Consider the following 18,634-nt stretch of genomic DNA (forward strand, 5'->3'; position numbering starts at 1 on the left):
GCTCTGAAATTTTTTTTTTTTTTTTTGGTAAGATTTTATTTATTTCTTCATGAGAGACACAGAGACACAGGCAGAGGGAGAAGCAGGCTCCATGCAGGGAGCCTGACGCGGGGCTCGATCCCGGGACTCCAGGATCAGGCCTGGGCTGAAGGCAGGCGCTCAACCGTGGAGCCATCCAGGGATCCCCCGAAAAAAGTCTTTTAAAATTTCTTTTTATAAACAAAAAGTCTCTAAGACAAAACATGACATTTCCTAGTCGCTGGGAAGACTAAGTTCTGGTTCCTGAGCTCTTTCAATTACAGAAACGACCGACAAGAGAAGCCCGTTGTGCCGTGGTAGAGACTGTCCCCAAGAGCGGCGAGTGGGCCGCCCCGCAGCGAACCGCAAACCTCGGGCCCCGAGGGTGGAGCCTTGGGCACCCGCTTCTTCGCCCTCCGCCCCTCGATCCTGGAGACGAACTTCCAGGCGGGACCGGGGAAGCGAAGCCCCCGGAATTAACGGCGGCCGTTGAAGTCCGCAGCTCCCAAGAAGCGGCCGCCGGGTCTCGCTCATTCGAGGAGCGCCCGCGCGGCCGCCCCAACTCTCTTCGCTGGCGCCCCTCCCCTTTTCTTCTTTTTTCGGTCGGAGGAGAGAAAACCGCCGGCGCCGGGGCGCGCCCGCAGAGCCGCGGGCAGCGGGACACACCCTCCGCCCCTCGGCCCGCCCCCGCCCGGCGGCAGGCTCGCTCCGGGGTCGCGGACGATGGCGGGCTGACTGGGGCGGGAGCCCGCGCGCGGGCAGGATGATGCTCCTGAGGGGCGCCTGGACGCGCGGCCGGCGGCTGCCGGCGACCCCCGGACCCCAGGGCCGAGCGCGTCCGGGGCCGCGAACGCCGGAGCCTCAGGTGAGTCGGAGCCCGGTCCGGGCGCTGGCGGGGCGGTGGCGGCTGCAGAGTTCGCGTGGGGCAGCCGGGCGCGAGCGGCGGCGGGCAAGGCGGCCGCGTGTTGCCGGCCCTAGGCTCGGCGCGCGGGAGGACCCGGCGAGCGGGCGTCCCGGCCGCGGCCGGGGGTCCCCGGGTCTCGTGGCGCAGGCGCGCCCGGGGGCCGAGCGCGGACGACGAGGCCGGGGCGGCGACGAGGAGCCCCCCCCCCCCCCGCCCGGGCGGCGCCCGGCAGCGGCAGGATCTCCCCTGCAGGCAGTTCCCCCGCGGCCACAGGGGCTCCGGAGGAAGTTTTCAGTCACTCTGCGGTCGGCTCGGTCGCGGGGGGCCAGGAAACGGTGGAGCGGAGTGACTGCCCCGAGTGCGCGCGGTCGTAGGACGGTGAAGCCTCCAGCCTCCCAGCCGTCGCCCCTCCCTTCTGCAGAGGGAAGACACTCGCGTCGCGTTCTGAGACCCGGTGAACCCCGAGCGCGTGTCGGTGCGGAGCGGCTGGCCCGACCCCGCTGTACTGTGGCCTGGGAAGAGGGTGGATGTGCCCCAGAGAAGACCGAGATGGGGGGGAATGCCGCGTGCAGCTCGCTTTGGGATGGAGCCTGACAGCCCTGACTGAGCCTCGTGAGGAAAGACCCCCCCATTCCAAAGAGCCTCCCAGGTGCGTGTGGTTGGGGAGCGGGTTTCTGAGTTTTAATTCTCAGCGCCCCGCACCCCGCTCCCCGGCCCCCATTATCTTAGTTTCAGATCGTTAAAGAGAAGAATGCGTTTAACTGTGCAGTTTACAAGAAAAACAAAAGAAGCCATGCCGTTATCTTGTCACTTTCACTTCCTGTGGCGGGGTGTGTGTGTGTGTGTGTGTGTGTGTGTGTGTCCGTTCCCCCTTCGGCTATTTCAGGGCTTCACGGCTTTGAGTACGGGAGGAAATGATTTAAATATATATTTAAAACTCCTTTTCCTGCGTGTTTGAAAGAGAACGAGGAAGAGCGTTTTTTTATTAGCACCTAGGAAAGGGGGCAAATTCCTTAAAACGGCAGATTTAGCAGTAGATTGGAGAGAGGGGTCTCCACTCTGTGAAATTGTACTTTATTAAAAAGAATTGCACTTGACAGCCAAAAACGTACCAACCTGCGAAACAGCGCAACACAAGGAACCCCCTTCACTATACCACCATTTGAACATAAGTGATTCAGTTTTCTATTAAGTCCGTGTAACATCCGGAGTAGAATTTTTGCAGAGTTCAAGGCTGGCTGCCCTTTCTCCAGTTATCATCTCTAAGCCCCTTTCTCGGTATTTCCCACCTGATGCGACTGCATGCCCCAGCAGGAATGTGGATGCCCTTAAAAAAAAAAAGAAAATGATACAGTGGGGCTTATTAGGCTTAATCATAGGGCAACTGTGGTCAGTACTTTGCCTCTAGGTAATCGTCTTAAACCTCACATTTGCTTGTTCCTAATTTGCAGATATTTAAGTCTTGACAGTCCATGCTATTAAATCAATTTACTGAACTTTAGAAGTGCAAATGCTTCCATCATTTTACTTGATAAAAGACCCCTGAAAGAAGAAAGACAAGCCTGTGAGTTTGCTTTATATGCCTCTTTGAATTATACCATAAAGAAACTGACAAATATCCTGGCCACTTAGGAGTTTTAGCTGGGACAACTAAACCATTTTCTGTAAATCAAATTAACTGGCCATAGGGACATTTTTTTAAATTATTTATTTATTTATGATAGTCATACAGAGAGAAAGAGAGAGAGGCAGAGACACAGGCAGAGGGAGAAGCAGGCTCCATGCACTGGGAGCCTGACGTGGGATTCGATCCCGGGTCTCCAGGATCACGCCCTGGGCCAAAGGCAGGCGCCAAACCACTGCGCCACCCAGGGATCCCCATAGGGACATTTTTTATTCTAAGGTTCACTGTTTTGTGGTTGTCCCATTTGCTATGAAGAGTCCTGTGACTAAAGTTTTTTATATACTTTTGCCACATTCAGATCCCTAGCGTCTGTGAACACAACAGGAGGAAAAACCAACAAAAGTGATATTTGCATCCCCACAGCTCATAAAATCTTAGCTTGCAAGGACTTGTCATTAATAGTATCTCAAGTAAGTGTTCCCATACTTTTCTGAAAGTATGAGTGTGCTTTATAGGAGGATTTAGTAATTTTGGAAAATACACAATTCTAATCCTTCACATGGTAGGTAATACTCGGCTAGTATTTTGTGGGTGGAAAAAAGTTTGTCAACATGGATACGTTTAGCATACCAGAATTGTTCTTGAAAGAACACATTTAATCTGAAGCATAAGAGAGCAAGAGCATGTTGTGTTCCCTTTAGGCAAGGCATGCCCAGGCGTTTGTGGTCACGTTCCCGTGTCAGCATCTCTGCTTCTCAGCAGCACTCTGGCTGAGTGGTTGTCAGGGCGATCCATGGCTCCTGCTGGCCTTTCTGTTCTGCAGGACGCAGCTTGCAGTGATTATGGCACCTAGTGAATTATCTCTCAACTGAAAGCCTTTACCTGGTTGTGCCTTTCTTAATTTGAGTTTTCTGCTGCTTGATTTGAGAAACTCCCCGGTAAGATTTCAAGCCCCCAGCAAGTACAGTAGTTGAGTCCCTACTTACGCTGTGTTTAAAATTTAGAAAAGAAAAGAAATTGTACTTGGCAGAGAAGTTGGGGTATGCTTTTTTTTTTTTTAACACCTGGAAACAAAGCAATACATGTTTTCATTCCACCACCAAATGTTAATTTAGAAATTGTTTTTTACCTTTTGAATTTAGGTCATTCCCATTTGACACTTTCCTCCCATTCTTCCTCTTGTGTTTGTAGTTAGTGCAATGTATTATGTAATACTGGTTTCAGAGCTCTCTCCTCAGGAGAACATTTGCTTGTAGATTGCAGATGCTGCTTAAGCTGTAGAAGACATTGGGGCAAAGTAACTCTAGACCAGTTTGTTAAATATTAAACATTACCATCTTTCTAGCACTTAGGTATTAGTGCTTACTTTTTTTTGTTTTTGTTTTTAGGTTGTGCTCTTCACTGCAGTTTAATGATATTAGTGCTGTTTTGGCATACTCTAAGCTAGAAAATAATTTTGTATTTTGGCAGATAAATACTTGTTGAATAAGGTCCCTGTGAAACTAAGGTGGAAAACCTGAGGCAAATACCAGTTGATCGAACAGCCATATAAACTAAATGTGTTTAGGTCATAGAATAGAAATGAGCAGCTAATTTCATTGGTGTTAGGCGATTGGGACATCTGAGTGCCCACCTCGTCTTGCCACCCCATAGCTCCCTGAACTTAGCCAAGTTATTTTGTCTATTTGGGCCTGTTGTAGTCCCTTTTCAAAACAAGGAGACTTGTCTAATTGGTTACCAAAGTTCTTTCCATCTTTAAAGTGGCCATTTGGTAATTTTACCAGGGGGTGTAAGTATAGTATTGAGTAAAATATTGTCACTGTCAGAATGGTTGTTTTAATGTTTGAATGAGCCTCTTTCATGATTTTAGGCAGTCAGTAGAGTGACAGTTCTACCTAGTGATTATAATAACTGTTTTCCCTTTGAAAAGGAATTGAAATTTATTTGATTTGGTAAGCGTGTCAGAATAGATTGTCTCGTTCTGATACTTCATTCTGTCATTACCAGTGTTTTCATCTGTGAAATGATGCTTATTCAACAGTATCTAGCATTAGAACCCTAAAGCCATTATGATAGGCATCTTGAGCTAACATATAGGCTATAAACTAATAAAGTGTTTTCTCAGCCATATTCTAGAAGTATCATCTTTTTTAAAAAAAATATCATTTAATTTACCACAGTATTTTCCTGTTTGGTTTTTTAAAGATTTATTTACTCATGAGAGACAGAGAGCAGAGACATAGGCAGAGGGAGAAGCAGGCTTCCTGCAGGGAGCCTGATGCGGAACTCAATCCCAGGACCCCGGGATCAGGACCTGAGCCGAAGGCAGACACTCAGCCACTGAGCCACCCAGGTGCCCTCCTGGGTTGTTTGTTTTTTGTTTTTTTAAAAAAAACAGGCTTTCTGAGGTGTATGTTCAGACTGCAAGGGATCCCTCACCCAAGTGTTTTTTACTGAATTTTCCACATTAGCATACCTTTTAATAAGCAGCCCTGTGAAACATGGTAGTCAGTTAAAGGGTGCCCTTTAAGAGGACCCACAGAAGAAATTGCTGTCTAGTCTTAGTATTAGAGTCATTGGTTGCTCCTACCCAGATGCAGGGTTTACTGTACGGGCAGTGAATGAAATGAGTGTGTAGCCTCTCCTCCCTGTGTCCTGGCTGCCAGAAAGCCGAGGTTCAGATTCTCAACCCCCCTTCTAGCAAATTTGAAATGATAAGCATTTACGTATTTACCATACTTATGGATTCGTGGCCTCCACCTTAATTTTTCCTCCATTCACATCCTCACCCATTTTCCTGAAATTGTCTCTTAAAGGGAAAATGTGATGCATAAACAAGGTTTTAAGAAATTTTAAAAAATCAACTCTTGGTGTTTCAACAAATTGTGGAAGTGTGGCAAACCAGTGTCGTCTTTACAAAGTCTCCTAGGTGCTCCGCCCATAGGAAGTGTTCAATAAATATTGATTATATTGAATTGAGTTGTGTAAGAATCTAATTTTGATGCCGTGGTTCTCTTGCTCTTTTTAATTGAGATTTAATTGGCATGTATGAGTCTCTCTTAAATAGGGTGCTGAAGTTGTCGACTCTCCACCTTTTTTTCCTTCTCACTACCCTCACCTGTCCTAAGTCTTACTTCCTTGCTACCTCCCCTGTCTCCACCTGACTTAAAATACAGTTTGGGTCAACTATCAAGGCTTATAAATCTTTGTTGTGAGAGTTTCCTCTTTCATTAACTCATAAATAGTATTACTTGATTGTGCCTGATTTTTACCTTAGATTCAGGTTCATTATAAAGGGAATAGAGAATATTGCAGTCCAGGCTTTTGTTTGGCAGCTCTTCGGGAGATAATTAGATCTCTATCCAGGATTCACAATACTGGCAAGAAATGATGTGTGAAATCTGCACTATAAACAAAGTTTACTGAAGAGAATTTCTCTGAATAGATTTGAGGGCAAGAAATAGGGAACCATGAAAAGAGCAACAAGAGATGGAGCCAGAGTTGAGCCTGTGAATGTAAACAAAAAGTGACATGAAACATTAAACCTCCTATGGAGAAATGGATAGGTTTATTGTGGCAACCTTTAGGGAGGAAAGTCTTCCTGATTGGCAAGGCTCATCCCATAAGGATGTGTTCTACCTGAGAGTCTTTGGGTACTTACTAGATTGAGCAGGTGGTTCAGTTTATAAAACTGCTGTGGACACAAGTGGTAATCCCATTATAGTTAATTCCACTGGGAACTCTCAATTATTTTGTTGTAGGAATGCTTTTATAATGAATGCATTGCTCAGATCACATGTCTGGGACTTGATGCATTAGCTTATTTTTATCCTGTTAGGCATCACAGTAAATAATGTCCTGATTCTGGTTGGAAGAAGGAAGAAGTTACTCTTTTTTTGAGAAATCCTTGTTCTTTCCGTGTGTGTGCTCATGTGTGGCTGTCTCTTGTTAAGTATTTTGTTTTCAGGATGAGTTTCCCCACTAGGCTGAGTAGGTTATTTGGAGAGAGGATTTAAAAGATGTTTGATGAATAACTACTCTTTCCACCAGCAATACAGCTGGAATACAAGTGTACATTTTTATTAGAGAGGCTGACAGTAATGTGACCATAAACCTGAAGAAACATTGTTTTAGAAAATGTCTGCAAACAGATCAACATAGCACTGGCTGTCTAAACCCTTGCTAGCAGATATTTGTGATGATATTTTACAGTCTGATGACTCATTTCTGCAAGTCCGCTTTGAGAATGCTTAGATGATATATAATAAAACAATTTCCACTTTTCAGGAGAAAGTATGGTTTATTTTGGCCTTGTAAATTATTGTTTTATGGGTTGGTTATAGTGAAACCAAGGTAAGAAAGCTTTAAAACAAGCTACAGTTGATCCAGAAATCCTTTGGCCTCAACTCTTCTGTCCCACTTTCTACTCCATGCCTTCTGTCCCATAATTGGTGTCTGTGATATTCTGTGGGTAGCATTAACCCCCCCCCCATCACCCTTCCTTCTTCACTCTCCTGAAATCTGCACTTCCTCCAAGGCTGAGTTCCAGTACCCACCTACCCCCACTCCCCGGATCCCCATTTTGATGAAGTCACAAGTCTGTGCCAGCAGAATGAACCACATTCTTTTTTTTTTTTTTTATAATTTATTTTTTATTGGTGTTCAATTTGCCAACATACAGAATAACACCCAGTGCTCATCCCGTCAAGTGCTCCCCTCAGTGCCCGTCACCTATTCACCCCCCCCCCCCGCCCTCCTCCCCTTCCACCACCCCTACATTCTTTTTTTTTCTTTTTTTTCTCTCTCCGCAGCACTTTAACTGCATCCCACCACGTATTCGAGTGGTGCTCATATGGTTTTCCTACCTGGATTCTCTCAGCACTTTATGGTCAGAACTATTTCTTCACACCTCTCATGGCCTCTGCCCTGCTACAGTAGGTGCATAATACATTCTTGTCCGGTAGAGGGGTGAGTGGATAGAGGATCAAGAACTAAATATTACATAGAATTCCTTAATGTTGTACTGTCTTCAGGTCTTACCTTCTTGATTTCCTCTTCTCCACTTCATCTAGCTGGGGAACACCTGAAGCATTCTTCCCTACTTTTTGTGATATGAGCCTTGAATAATTGAAGATTTTTAAAAAGTTAATCAGAATAATCTTTACAGGGGATCCCTGGGTGGCTCAGTGGTTTAGCGTCTGCCTTTGGCCGAGGGCGCGATCCTGGAGTCCTGGAATCGAGTCCCACGTCGGGCTCCCGGCATGGAGCCTGCTTCTCCCTCCTCCTGTGTCTCTGCCTCTCTCTCTCTCTCTATGTCTATCATAAATAAATAAATAAATCTTTAAAAAAAATAATGTTTACATATTGTATTTGCTGTTAAAAGAAAGCAGTAATCTGAAATCGTGTTTGTTTTATCTCAGATATGCTTTCAAATCAAATTATAATTAACATAATCTGATGAAGCATAAATTAAGGACAGCCTGGTATGTAAGGATGTGCATTTTCTTGACTGCTTTTTTTTGAGATATATGATCCACAATATTATATTCATTTCAGATATACAGCATAAATGATTTGATACTTATGTATATATTGTAAAACAGTCACCACAATAAGTCTAGTTAACATCTGTCACCATACATAGTTACAAGTTTTTTTCTTATCAGAACTTTTAAGATTTACTTTTAGCAACTTTCAAATATGCAGTACAGTGTTATTAACTATAGTTGCCATGCTGTGCATTACATCTCCATGACATGCATTTTTATAACTGGAAGTTCATATCTTTGGCCATCTTCACCTATTTCACCTGTCCCCCATTTCTGGCAACCACCAACCTCTTCTCTATATCTATGAGCTTCCCCCCCTTTTTTTTTCTTTAGATTGCACATCTAAGTGACATCACCTAATATCTGACCTATTTCATTTAGCATAATGTCCTCAAGGTCCATTCATGTTATTACAGATGGCAAGATTTCTTTTTCATGACTGGATAATCCATTGTGCATGTATACCACATTATCTTTATTCATTCTTCTGTCAGTGTATTTAGGTTGTTTCCATATCTTGGCTATTGTAAATAATGTTGCAGTGGTCATGGGTGTGCATATGTCTTTTTAAGTTAGTGATTTTGTTTTCTTTGGCTAAATACCCAGAAGTGGGATTGCTGAATCATATGGTAGTTCTGTTTTTAATTTTTTGAGGAACCTCTATATTATTTTCCATATGGCTGCACCAATTTACATTCCTGCTAGCAGTGCACAAGCATTCCCTTTTCTTCACTTCCTTGTCAACAATTGTTATTTCTTTTGTGATAATGGTCTTGGCTGTTCTTAAAGTATGGTGTTGATTTAGGATTGTTTATATGTGAAGAAGGTAGCACTGGTCTCCATCGACAAGGGCTTTTCTATTTTTTTTAAAGAATTTATTTTTTTTTGAAGATTTTATTTATTCATTCATGAGAGAGACAGAGAGTGAGAGGCAGGGACATGGGTAGAGGGAGAAACCGGCTCCCCACGGGGAGTCTGATGTGGGACTCGATCCCAGGACCCCGGGATCATGACTGGAGCCAAAGGCAGACACTCAACCACTGAGCCACCCAGGTGCCCCGACAAGGGCTTTTCTAAATGGGATTCTCAAAGTATTAGATCATACTAGTTTTAGACTTGTAAAGTGAGGTTTTATGATTGCCAAAATTATTAGTGTTAGTACTAAAAGCTCAATCATTAAAATTAAATAATTTAGAATATTTAAAAATCAATGATAAAAATGTTTATTTGTAAGGTACAGCTCCTGGGCATAATACAAGACTAACCTTTTAGAAAATAAACCAAAAATAATTTGATTCTTTTTTAAAGATTTTATTTATTCATAGAGTCACAGAGAGAGAGAGAGGCAGAGACACAGGCAGAGGGAGAAGCAGGCTCCACACAGGGAGCCCGACTTGGGACTAGATCCTGGGTCTCCAGGATCACACTGGGCTGCAGGCGGCGCCAAACCGCTGTGCCACCGGGGCTGCCCAAGAATTTGATTTTTGATGTTAGGAAACCAGTAAGTCCTTTCCTATAACCATGTTTTTTATTACCATTCCAGAAATGGGGCATACTCTACTTTGGAGCATAGAGTTGCCTTGAGTAAGATTACCATCTACTGATCTTCTCCCAGAGCTTCAGGGCTGATTAGGGGAGGTAGCATATATTTTATATCTCTGGGTGTATATATAATTGTGTTTCATATTTTACCAGTATAGGTGCTTGTGGTGTTAAATGAATAAGAAATAAGAAGATAGTGGCCATTGTCTTTCTGAGAAACGATGTTGGTCTATACCACATGTTGATCAACTTTTCTATTGAGGTCCAAACAGTGAACATTTTAGGCTTTACATCCTCCAGTCGATTTCACAACTAATTCAGCTCTGGCATTGTATAATGTGAAAGCAGTTGTAGACAATATATAAATGATTAAGTATGACTGTTTTCCAGTAAACTTTATTTTTAAAAATGGTTAGGTCAGATTTGGCCCACAGGTCATAGTTTGCCAACCCCTGGCCTGTAGACTGTAAACCAGTTTTTTGGCAGTAGTAATAAAGATGCTCTTCTAGAAGATGAATCTGAATCTGGTAATCCAGTGTATGTGTAGTGAGATGAGGTAAGTATATTACTAAGGACCTGTCATGAAGTCGTGGTTACTGTACATGGAGCTGGAATAACAGGAACTAGAAGAATGGGAAGTACAAAAGGAAGTATGTGAAGACATGTAGGTAATTCAGCAGATTTCAGTAGATTAGGAATATACCTAATCACGAGACCACAGTGCCCAGCAGGATCGAGAGAAGGAAGAGAATGGAAAGACTGGGACCAAGATAAGGAGTTGCTGTCTGAAGGCAGGGGAACAACCAGAGTCCTGTGGTGAGTTCTAATTCTTTTGGAGAAGTAATGATGGGTGAAGAGGTGAAGACTTGGCTAAGGAATGTTCAAGGAAAAGTGCGTTGACACAAGTGTTTATTCCAGTGGGTTTATTTCTCTTTGGAATTATCATTAAACCATGGATACTATTTGCCTTTAATCTGAATCTACCATTAGAACTTAAAGTCCATGTGTATATACTGTTTTTCCTTCCCCAAATAATTTTCTAAATGAATTTTCTATTATCTCTGTTGGTTAGAATAAACTACAGGGTTAATCTTTTGCTGACACAAAAGACCCAACAATAATTAAAATAGGTTTTTTTGCTGGTTTTTTTCTCCCTAGGAAATGGTTTTGAGGAAATTTTTTCGGTCTGCACTAGCTCTGCTCCACACAGTCATCCAGGGACCTCAATCTGACTGTTTTATCATCGTCAACATGTGGCTTCCAAAGCCAAAGGACTATAAGGTTGTTTTGTTTTTATACTTATAAGGCATTCATGAGGTAGGCTTGGTGATGTCACATAGTACCCATGCTCACGTTCCATTGAATATTGTATTGGCTATGTCAGATGGCCACATTTACAGGGGAGCTGAGAGATCCAGTCCTGGCAGAGAGCCACATTTCAGCTAAAATTTGATGAGTGTGGAAAAAGAGAGATGGATTTTCTTGGACATTTAGCTGTTTATGTTGCAGGCCCCTTGGCCAGAAGTAGGAGAGTTTTGCATTTTGTAGGCACTGAATTTCCAAGGCTCTGTTGAACTTTGTTTTATATGTGTTTCTCAGCAATAGATATTTACAGGAAACTATTTCTTCCTGGAAAACTTAAAAAGGAAATGATGGAAACGCAGCATTTTTAATTTGGGCTAGAACAGGAACATTTGACACCTTGTTAGGTTCATTATAAGCTGCCCTCTGGGCTGTAGCATAATAGGAAAGGGTGTGGTCTCACTTGTACACTGTAAGTAAGGGAAGGAAGAGAAATAAGTTCTGATGTTTCAGTTAGAGGCTGAAGCCAGAATTCAAGTTTATGCAATGACACTTGAGAAGGAAAAAAAAAGTAGAGTTGAGAGAAGATGCTGACAGTATGGTTTTAGGGAAAGACATCTTTTATTTTTTTTTTAATTTATTTTTTATTGGTGTTCAATTTACTAACATACAGAATAACCCCCAGTGCCCGTCACCCATTCACTCCCACCCCCCGCCCTCCTCCCCTTCTACCACCCCTAGTTCGTTTCCCAGAGTTAGCAGTCTTTACGTTCTGTCTCCCTTTCTGATATTTCCCACACATTTCTTCTCCCTGCCCTTATATTCCCTTTCACTATTATTTATATTCCCCAAATGAATGAGAACATATAATGTTTGTCCCTCTCCGACTGACTTACTTCACTCAGCATAATACCCTCCAGTTCCATCCACGTTGAAGCAAATGGTGGGTATTTGTCGTTTCTAATGGCTGAGTAATATTCCATTGTATACATAAACCACATCTTCTTTATCCATTCATCTTTCGATGGACACCGAGGCTCCTTCCACAGTTTGGCTATCGTGGCCATTGCTGCTAGAAACATCGGGGTGCAGGTGTCCCGGCGTTTCATTGCATCTGTATCTTTGGGGTAAATCCCCAACAGTGCAATTGCTGGGTCGTAGGGCTGCTCTATTTTTAACTCTTTGAGGAACCTCCACACAGTTTTCCAGAGTGGCTGCACCAGTTCACATTCCCACCAACAGTGTAAGAGGGTTCCCTTTTCTCCGCATCCTCTCCAACATTTGTGGTTTCCTGCCTTGTTAATTTGCCCCATTCTCGCTGGTGTGAGGTAGTATCTCATTGTGGTTTTGATTTGTATTTCCCTGATGGCAAGTGATGCAGAGCATTTTCTCATGTGCGTGTTGGCCACGTCTATGTCTTCCTCTGTGAGATTTCTGTTCATGTCTTTTGCCCATTTCATGATTGGATTGTTTGTTTCTTTGCTGTTGAGTTTAAGAAGTTCTTTATAGATCTTGGAAACTAGCCCTTTATCTGATAGGTCATTTGCAAATATCTTCTCCCATTCTGTAGGTTGTCTTTTAGTTTTGTTGACTGTACCTTTGCTCTGCAAAAGCTTCTTATCTTGATGAAGTCCCAATAGTTCATTTAGGGAAAGACATCTTTTAGAGGAATTGTGATGATTAATAGATAAAAAAAATTATAAAAGTATCATGCATATCTAGTATATGAATTTAATTGCATTTTTTAGGCTAGAGTGTTAGAAGTATGGTCTAAAAAAGGGAAAAATTTTAAATTAAAAATGTTTTTTTAATTTTAAGGGCAATCTTGACTGGATACTTAGGATTGTTAAACGACCTTGTGTTTTAGAATTAAATATAGCTTAGTGTATAACATAATATTGAGAATAATTCACTGTAATTCAGGGTATATTCAGAAAGTTTTATTAATATGACCTTGTAAAATGTTGCCTCACCACATTATTTACTTAATCACCTTTCTTTGGTTTATACACTGGCTTTTAAATTTTAAGTTGGATATCATTATTGATCATTTGTGGGGTTTTTAAGTTTTATTTATTTCAGTTATCTCTACACCCCACCCACCCTCAAATTCCTCACAGCTGGCCATAAGATCAAGAGTGGCATTCCCATTCCCTTCCAACTGAGCCAGCCAGGCACTCCCACTGTTGAGTGGTCTTAAATGCATTAGTTTGATTAACTTTGAGATATAAGAAATGTTTTCCTTTCTCATTGCTTTAAATGTTTATTGTTTTATATCATGAAATGGCTAGATTACCATGGATGTTTATGCTTGCCTTGAACTTGGACACTATATTAATTGTCCATAAAACATTAATAAGACTTTAATGAAACTTGTCCAAAGGGCCTATTTTATATATATGGGATGGATATACATATATATATATATAAAATATGTGATATATAGCATACAATATGTATTATGTAGAAGCACATATAATTGAAAATACATAATACTATTATCATTAATCTGAACATATTATTATGAATGGTGCCTGTGCCTTAGCCTGGCATTGTTACAACATGATCATTCTAGGTCTTGTGGAATTCTGTTTTTCTGGAGGCTTCCTACTCTCATTCCATACAGATTACTCTGGGCTTGGTAAACCCGTATCAACCCTAGAAGAAAGCAAGTCTCTCTCAATGGGGAAAAAAGTATGGGATGAGTGTGACACCTAATTGAGGAAAGTGGAACTTCTGATCAGGGCAGGCCATCATCCATTACATCAGGGCCTTATGCTTTGTTTCTGAGGCAGTACTTTAGAAGGGACACTGACAAGCTGGTAGGGAGGGAGGTACATCCAGAAGAGGATTAAGATGTTGGGGATTGATACAGAAGAGCATTAAAAGGGCTGAATATTCTTAACCTGGTGAACAGAAGGTGAAGAGTAAGCAAATACTTGTTATCAAATGTCTGAGGAGGTTTCTTGTGGAAGAAAGTTATCCTGTGTTACTTCAGAGCAAGGAAATCACACTCGAGATTGGGCAGATGAGGCAAAGCTCAGCTCAGTTTGAGAAACTATTTGTGTATAACTATGGCTGTTCACCAATGGATAGACTGCTTCTTGAAGCACAGGACTTTTTGAAATTTTTAAAGATTTTATTTATTCATGAGAGATAGAGAGGCAGAGACACAGGCAGAGGGAGAAGCAGGCTCCATTCAGGAGCCAGGTGTGGGACTCGATCCCAGGACTCCAGGATCATGCCTGAGCCTAAGGCAGGCGCTCCACTGCTGAGCCACCCAGGTGTCCCAAAGCACAGGACTTTTAAGTTGCTAGAAGAGCTCTGGCAGACACTAGCGAAGCACTGCCAGTGTCTGTTCAGGGAACCGTACCAGAACTGGGAAGCAGAACTGCTTTTCCTCCTCCAGTGTGTCTCTGCTGCCCCCTACTGACAAAACTTCAGTGGCAAACAGCAAAGAAAAACTATGTAAAGGGCCCAGATCCATTTTCATAGGGAAGTCAAAAAGGATGAATTTGGAGCTTACTGGAAGTAAGTTGATAACCATCACAAGTTGGATGTGGCAACCTCTGTGCAGTACTTGAAAGGGACAGCTGCTCTCAGAGGCATGGCCACCCTGGTAGAGCCACAGTGCGGTGGGACACAGGAGACCAGACCTGGACAGGTAAGATAGCTCAAAAAAACAAAACAAAACAAAACAAAACAAAACTTAAAAGGGTGTGAGGAAGTTAGACTGAGTAGGTTGGAAGATAAGGGGTAGATGATTGAGAAGCCAAAAAATAGGCTTGAGAAGAGTGAGGTGGGACCTGGGTCAGGTCAAGGTCAAAATGGGAGGTCAGCTGAGGTGACCCAGAAAGTTCCTTTCATTGCTAATATTCTGCAAGGTCCTTTAGGTATGCAGTCTTTGATATCCATCCCAAAGTGAGAAACTGCTTAAGTCTGGAGATTGATAAACTTGGCTAAAAATTAGTATCTCTTGCTGTCCACTTTTGTCTGCCTGCTTTCTCTACCAAGAAATACCTTTGGATTGTTAGTGTAATGACTGTTTAGCTGTGGTGGTGTGTATTTGGGACTTTATCTAATATTACTCTTTCTGTAAAGGTATGGGTATAGAATGTTTGCTGTGAGTTCTAACCTGGAAGTAACCCAGGACTCCCTCCAGGGGTGCTACTCATAAGTGTTACCATTCTGAGATTCAGCACAGATCTTCTGCTAACAGGTTATAGCCCTTCTTTGCATATGAAATTCACTTTATAATGAATCCAGGCAGTTTCATTTAATTAGTTTATCCCATTTAGTAGGATTGTGCCACAGTTAATTACTGAAGTCTGAAATATGCCAGTGACTAAGCATTGTAATCAACAGTTGTTATGCCTGCAGTTGTATGAAAACATCAAAGCCTAACCTCTCAGAGAATAATTATATTACTCGTATGTAACTTTGGAACTGAATTAGGGTGAAATATCCTAATAGCGTATTTTTAATTCTGCTTATTTAATTCTATTAGATAGACATTAGAAAAGTTTTTTCAAAGGTGACAACAGTGAGCATTAAAATGACTTTAGCATAGGGGCACCTGGGTGGCTCAGTGGTTGAGTGTCTGCCTTTGACTCAGGTCGTGATCCCAGGGTCCTGGGATCAAATCCGGAATCAGGCTCCACACAGGGAGCCTGCTTATCCCTCTGCCTGTGTCTCTGCCTCTGTGTGTGTGTGTCTCTTGTGAATAAATAAATAAAATCTAAAAACTGAACAAAACACGACTTTAACATATTAACATTACTCATTTTGAAGTTTTAGAAAACATCTTTGTTGTCTCTACTAGTCCTCTTTTTTAGGTATCATCCCCACTCTTAAATACATGGTTACAGCACAGTTGGCCCTCTTAGTAGTATGTGACTTGCATTCAGCTGGTCACCTGACCCAGGAATTTGGAATGGGTTTTAGGATTGCCATCCCTGCTGGCTGCTCTTTTGAATAGTGGAGTTGTTAGCTTGGAGCTGGTTGGTTATAATCATTTTCTGCTTCATGGGTAGAAAGCAGTGAAAATAATTTGGTCATGATAAAGGAGAATGACGTTGACATGTAGAGAAAAGGAGAAGTGAAATACGGGTCAAGATGACTTACCAACCTCATTATGACACTCCAGTCCCTAGTCCTAGTCCGTTCCCAAGATGTAATTAAGTCCTTCCATTGATGATCCATGAGAGATACCCCTTTGTCCTTAGAGTAAATTCCATCCTTCCTTAAGCTAAGTAGATTTGTTCTTTCATCCAAAGAGCAGATAAGTACATGAAGATCATTCAAACTTATTTTTAAAAACCCTCTAAGATCTCATTAGAGAAATGGCTAAAGGGCATAAGTGATTCTCAGAAAAGGAAGTTAAAAATGCCTAATAAATACATGAAAAATAGTAAGCATCACTGATAATCAAATGTAAAAACAACAGGGCAATGGATACATTTTCTCTCTTTTTTTAAAACCTCATATTCACAGAGAAAAACAATACTCAAAGTGCAAAGTATATATGATGTGAGAACTCTTCTGGACTGTTAGAGTATAAAGTGATTGTATAATTCAGAATCCCAACAGGAAACAGATGGCTCAGTCAGATAAGGATAATGAGAAGAGAGTTTATACACAAAGGACGATGCACAGGGGTGTGGGTGCAGGGGAACTGCCAGAGATGGTGCAGTAGCCCTGGGCAAGTAGTGGGGGGGTCAGGGAATGTGGACCCAAGACCACCTCGAGGAGAATAGGAACCCCCTTATTTGAAGGACCCAGCCAGATAGTCACTCATAAATTATCTCCTTATTGTTTCTTTAAACGTTAACATTCATTAAAACTGAAATTGCAAAATTCTGTCTTCCTGGTCCAGGTGAAGACTTCAAGTGCTTTAGTAAATCATTTTTAATGAAGAAGCTGATTTTTTTTTTTCAAAGTCAAGCCTGTAGGTAATGTTTTCTTTCTTTCTTTCACCTTTCTTCCTTTCTTCCTCCCTCCCTCCCTCCCTCCCTCCCTCTCTCTCTCTCTCTTTTTCTCTTCTCTTCTCTTCTCTTCTCTTCTCTTCTCTTCTCTTCTCTTCTCTTCTTAAATGCAAGCTGCTGTTGGAGTCCACTCTCTTCTTGTTTGGTCGATAATATATATGATGATAGGTAATACATAACATGTCCTAGACACTGCCATCAACTCTTTCTCACTGTTTTGTTTAGTCCCCCTCACCAGAGTCCTGGGAGATGGTTACCCACATAGTCCCCCTCTTTACTGATCATTTGAGGCAGTAGCTGAAGCTGAAACTCAGCCTATGGCCTCTAAGGCCTGAACCCCCAGGAGCCACTCTGCTTATTGTTGGGGTAAATTCTCTTTTACTTTGAAAAAAAAAAAAAATGAAAAGAGTATTCTTTTCAGGGTTTAATTATTCAGTTGAAGAGCTTCCAACCCTACTAAAAAGTGATTGTTTTGTAGTCTGAAATGGATACTTGAATTTTATAAGAGATGTGAGATTAAATTTTGAAGTGTACCATAAAGTTGACCCAGTGGTACCAGTTTCATAGGGAAACTTTTGTTTATGGTAAAAAAAAAAAAAAAAAAAAAAAGTATCAAATTTTCTGAAACCTTTTTTTGAAGGTTTCCAGGTAAATTGCTGAATAAAGCTCCAATTAAACTGCCTTTTTTTCCTCCAAAAGAAGCAATTGGCTTTCAAAAGAGGAAATTAACATCGATTAATCAAGAGAGACTTTAATTGTTCGAAGTCAGTTGTAAGTATGACTTCAGATAATCCAGGAATGTTGGGTAAAGAACTTCCAAAGACCGTTTGGGTCGGCATCCTATTTTGTAGCAAGATTATACCAAAATCAGAGTTAAACTTTTATATAGCTGTCTCCTATCACTTAAAATCAATCTGCATTCCCATGCCCCCCACCGAGAATAACCTAGTGTTTTAAATTTTAAAGTTACTCCTTTAAGTATTCATAAAATAATGCTTAGTAACATAGCTCTTGAAATCTGAAGATGATCGATGTATGGTAATTTGGTTAAAATCACTAAGAATAACTTATTACCTAAAAGTTTTAAAAAGTGCTTTCTGTACACATGATCTCATGTAGTCTCCCTGCAGCCTTGTCCTGCGGGTAGTACTCTTAGATAAATGGAACACTAAGGCCCAGAAAGGTTAAGTAAATTATTCACATAATTTGTTGGTGGGGGAGCGAGGACTTAAATCCAGGGCCTCTGATGAGGAACCTCACACTTTTAACTAACTCCTGCAGTGCCCTAGTTTTCTTCTTTCTTTTGGAGGACAAAAATAATAAAATAGGCTTGGGCAAACCCAAGATTAATCCTAAAAGAGAATTCTCGGGATCCCTGGGTTGCGCAGCGGTTTGGCGCCTGCCTTTGGCACAGGGTGCGATCCTGGAGACCTGGGATCGAATCCCACGTCGGGCTCCTGGTGCATGGAGCCTGCTTCTCCCTCTGCCTGTGTCTCTGCCTCTCTCTCTCTCTCTCTGTGACTATCATAAATAAATAAAAATTAAAAAAATTAAAAAAAAAAAAGAGAATTCTCTTTCTGGATGGTAGAAATGAGCAAGACCAGTGCAAGAAAGAGCAGCTTATTGTTTGAAGCTCCCCTGATTTTCCTGTCCATTTCCTCCATTCGCATATGCAGATTTGGCCCCTCACAGTCCTGCTTCCAGCATTCCT

At 41.9% G+C, this 18,634-nt stretch overlaps 1 protein-coding gene across 1 annotated transcript in view; it reads left to right on the plus strand.

The window, feature by feature from the left end:
* The first annotated feature begins 511 nt into the window (after window positions 1-511).
* The window catches only part of MCUB (mitochondrial calcium uniporter dominant negative subunit beta), a 96,551-nt gene continuing 78,428 nt past the window's right edge, over window positions 512-18,634 (plus strand). Inside the window, exons 1-2 of the mRNA XM_025465899.3 lie at window positions 512-883; window positions 10,796-10,918. Of these exons, the coding sequence (XP_025321684.1) occupies window positions 782-883; window positions 10,796-10,918 (225 nt within the window). The 5' untranslated portion in view covers window positions 512-781. The remainder of the gene's footprint in view (window positions 884-10,795; window positions 10,919-18,634) is intronic.

The sequence above is a fragment of the Canis lupus genome, chromosome 32 (genome assembly GCF_003254725.2).
Source record: "Canis lupus dingo isolate Sandy chromosome 32, ASM325472v2, whole genome shotgun sequence".
Classification (NCBI taxonomy): domain Eukaryota; kingdom Metazoa; phylum Chordata; class Mammalia; order Carnivora; family Canidae; genus Canis; species Canis lupus.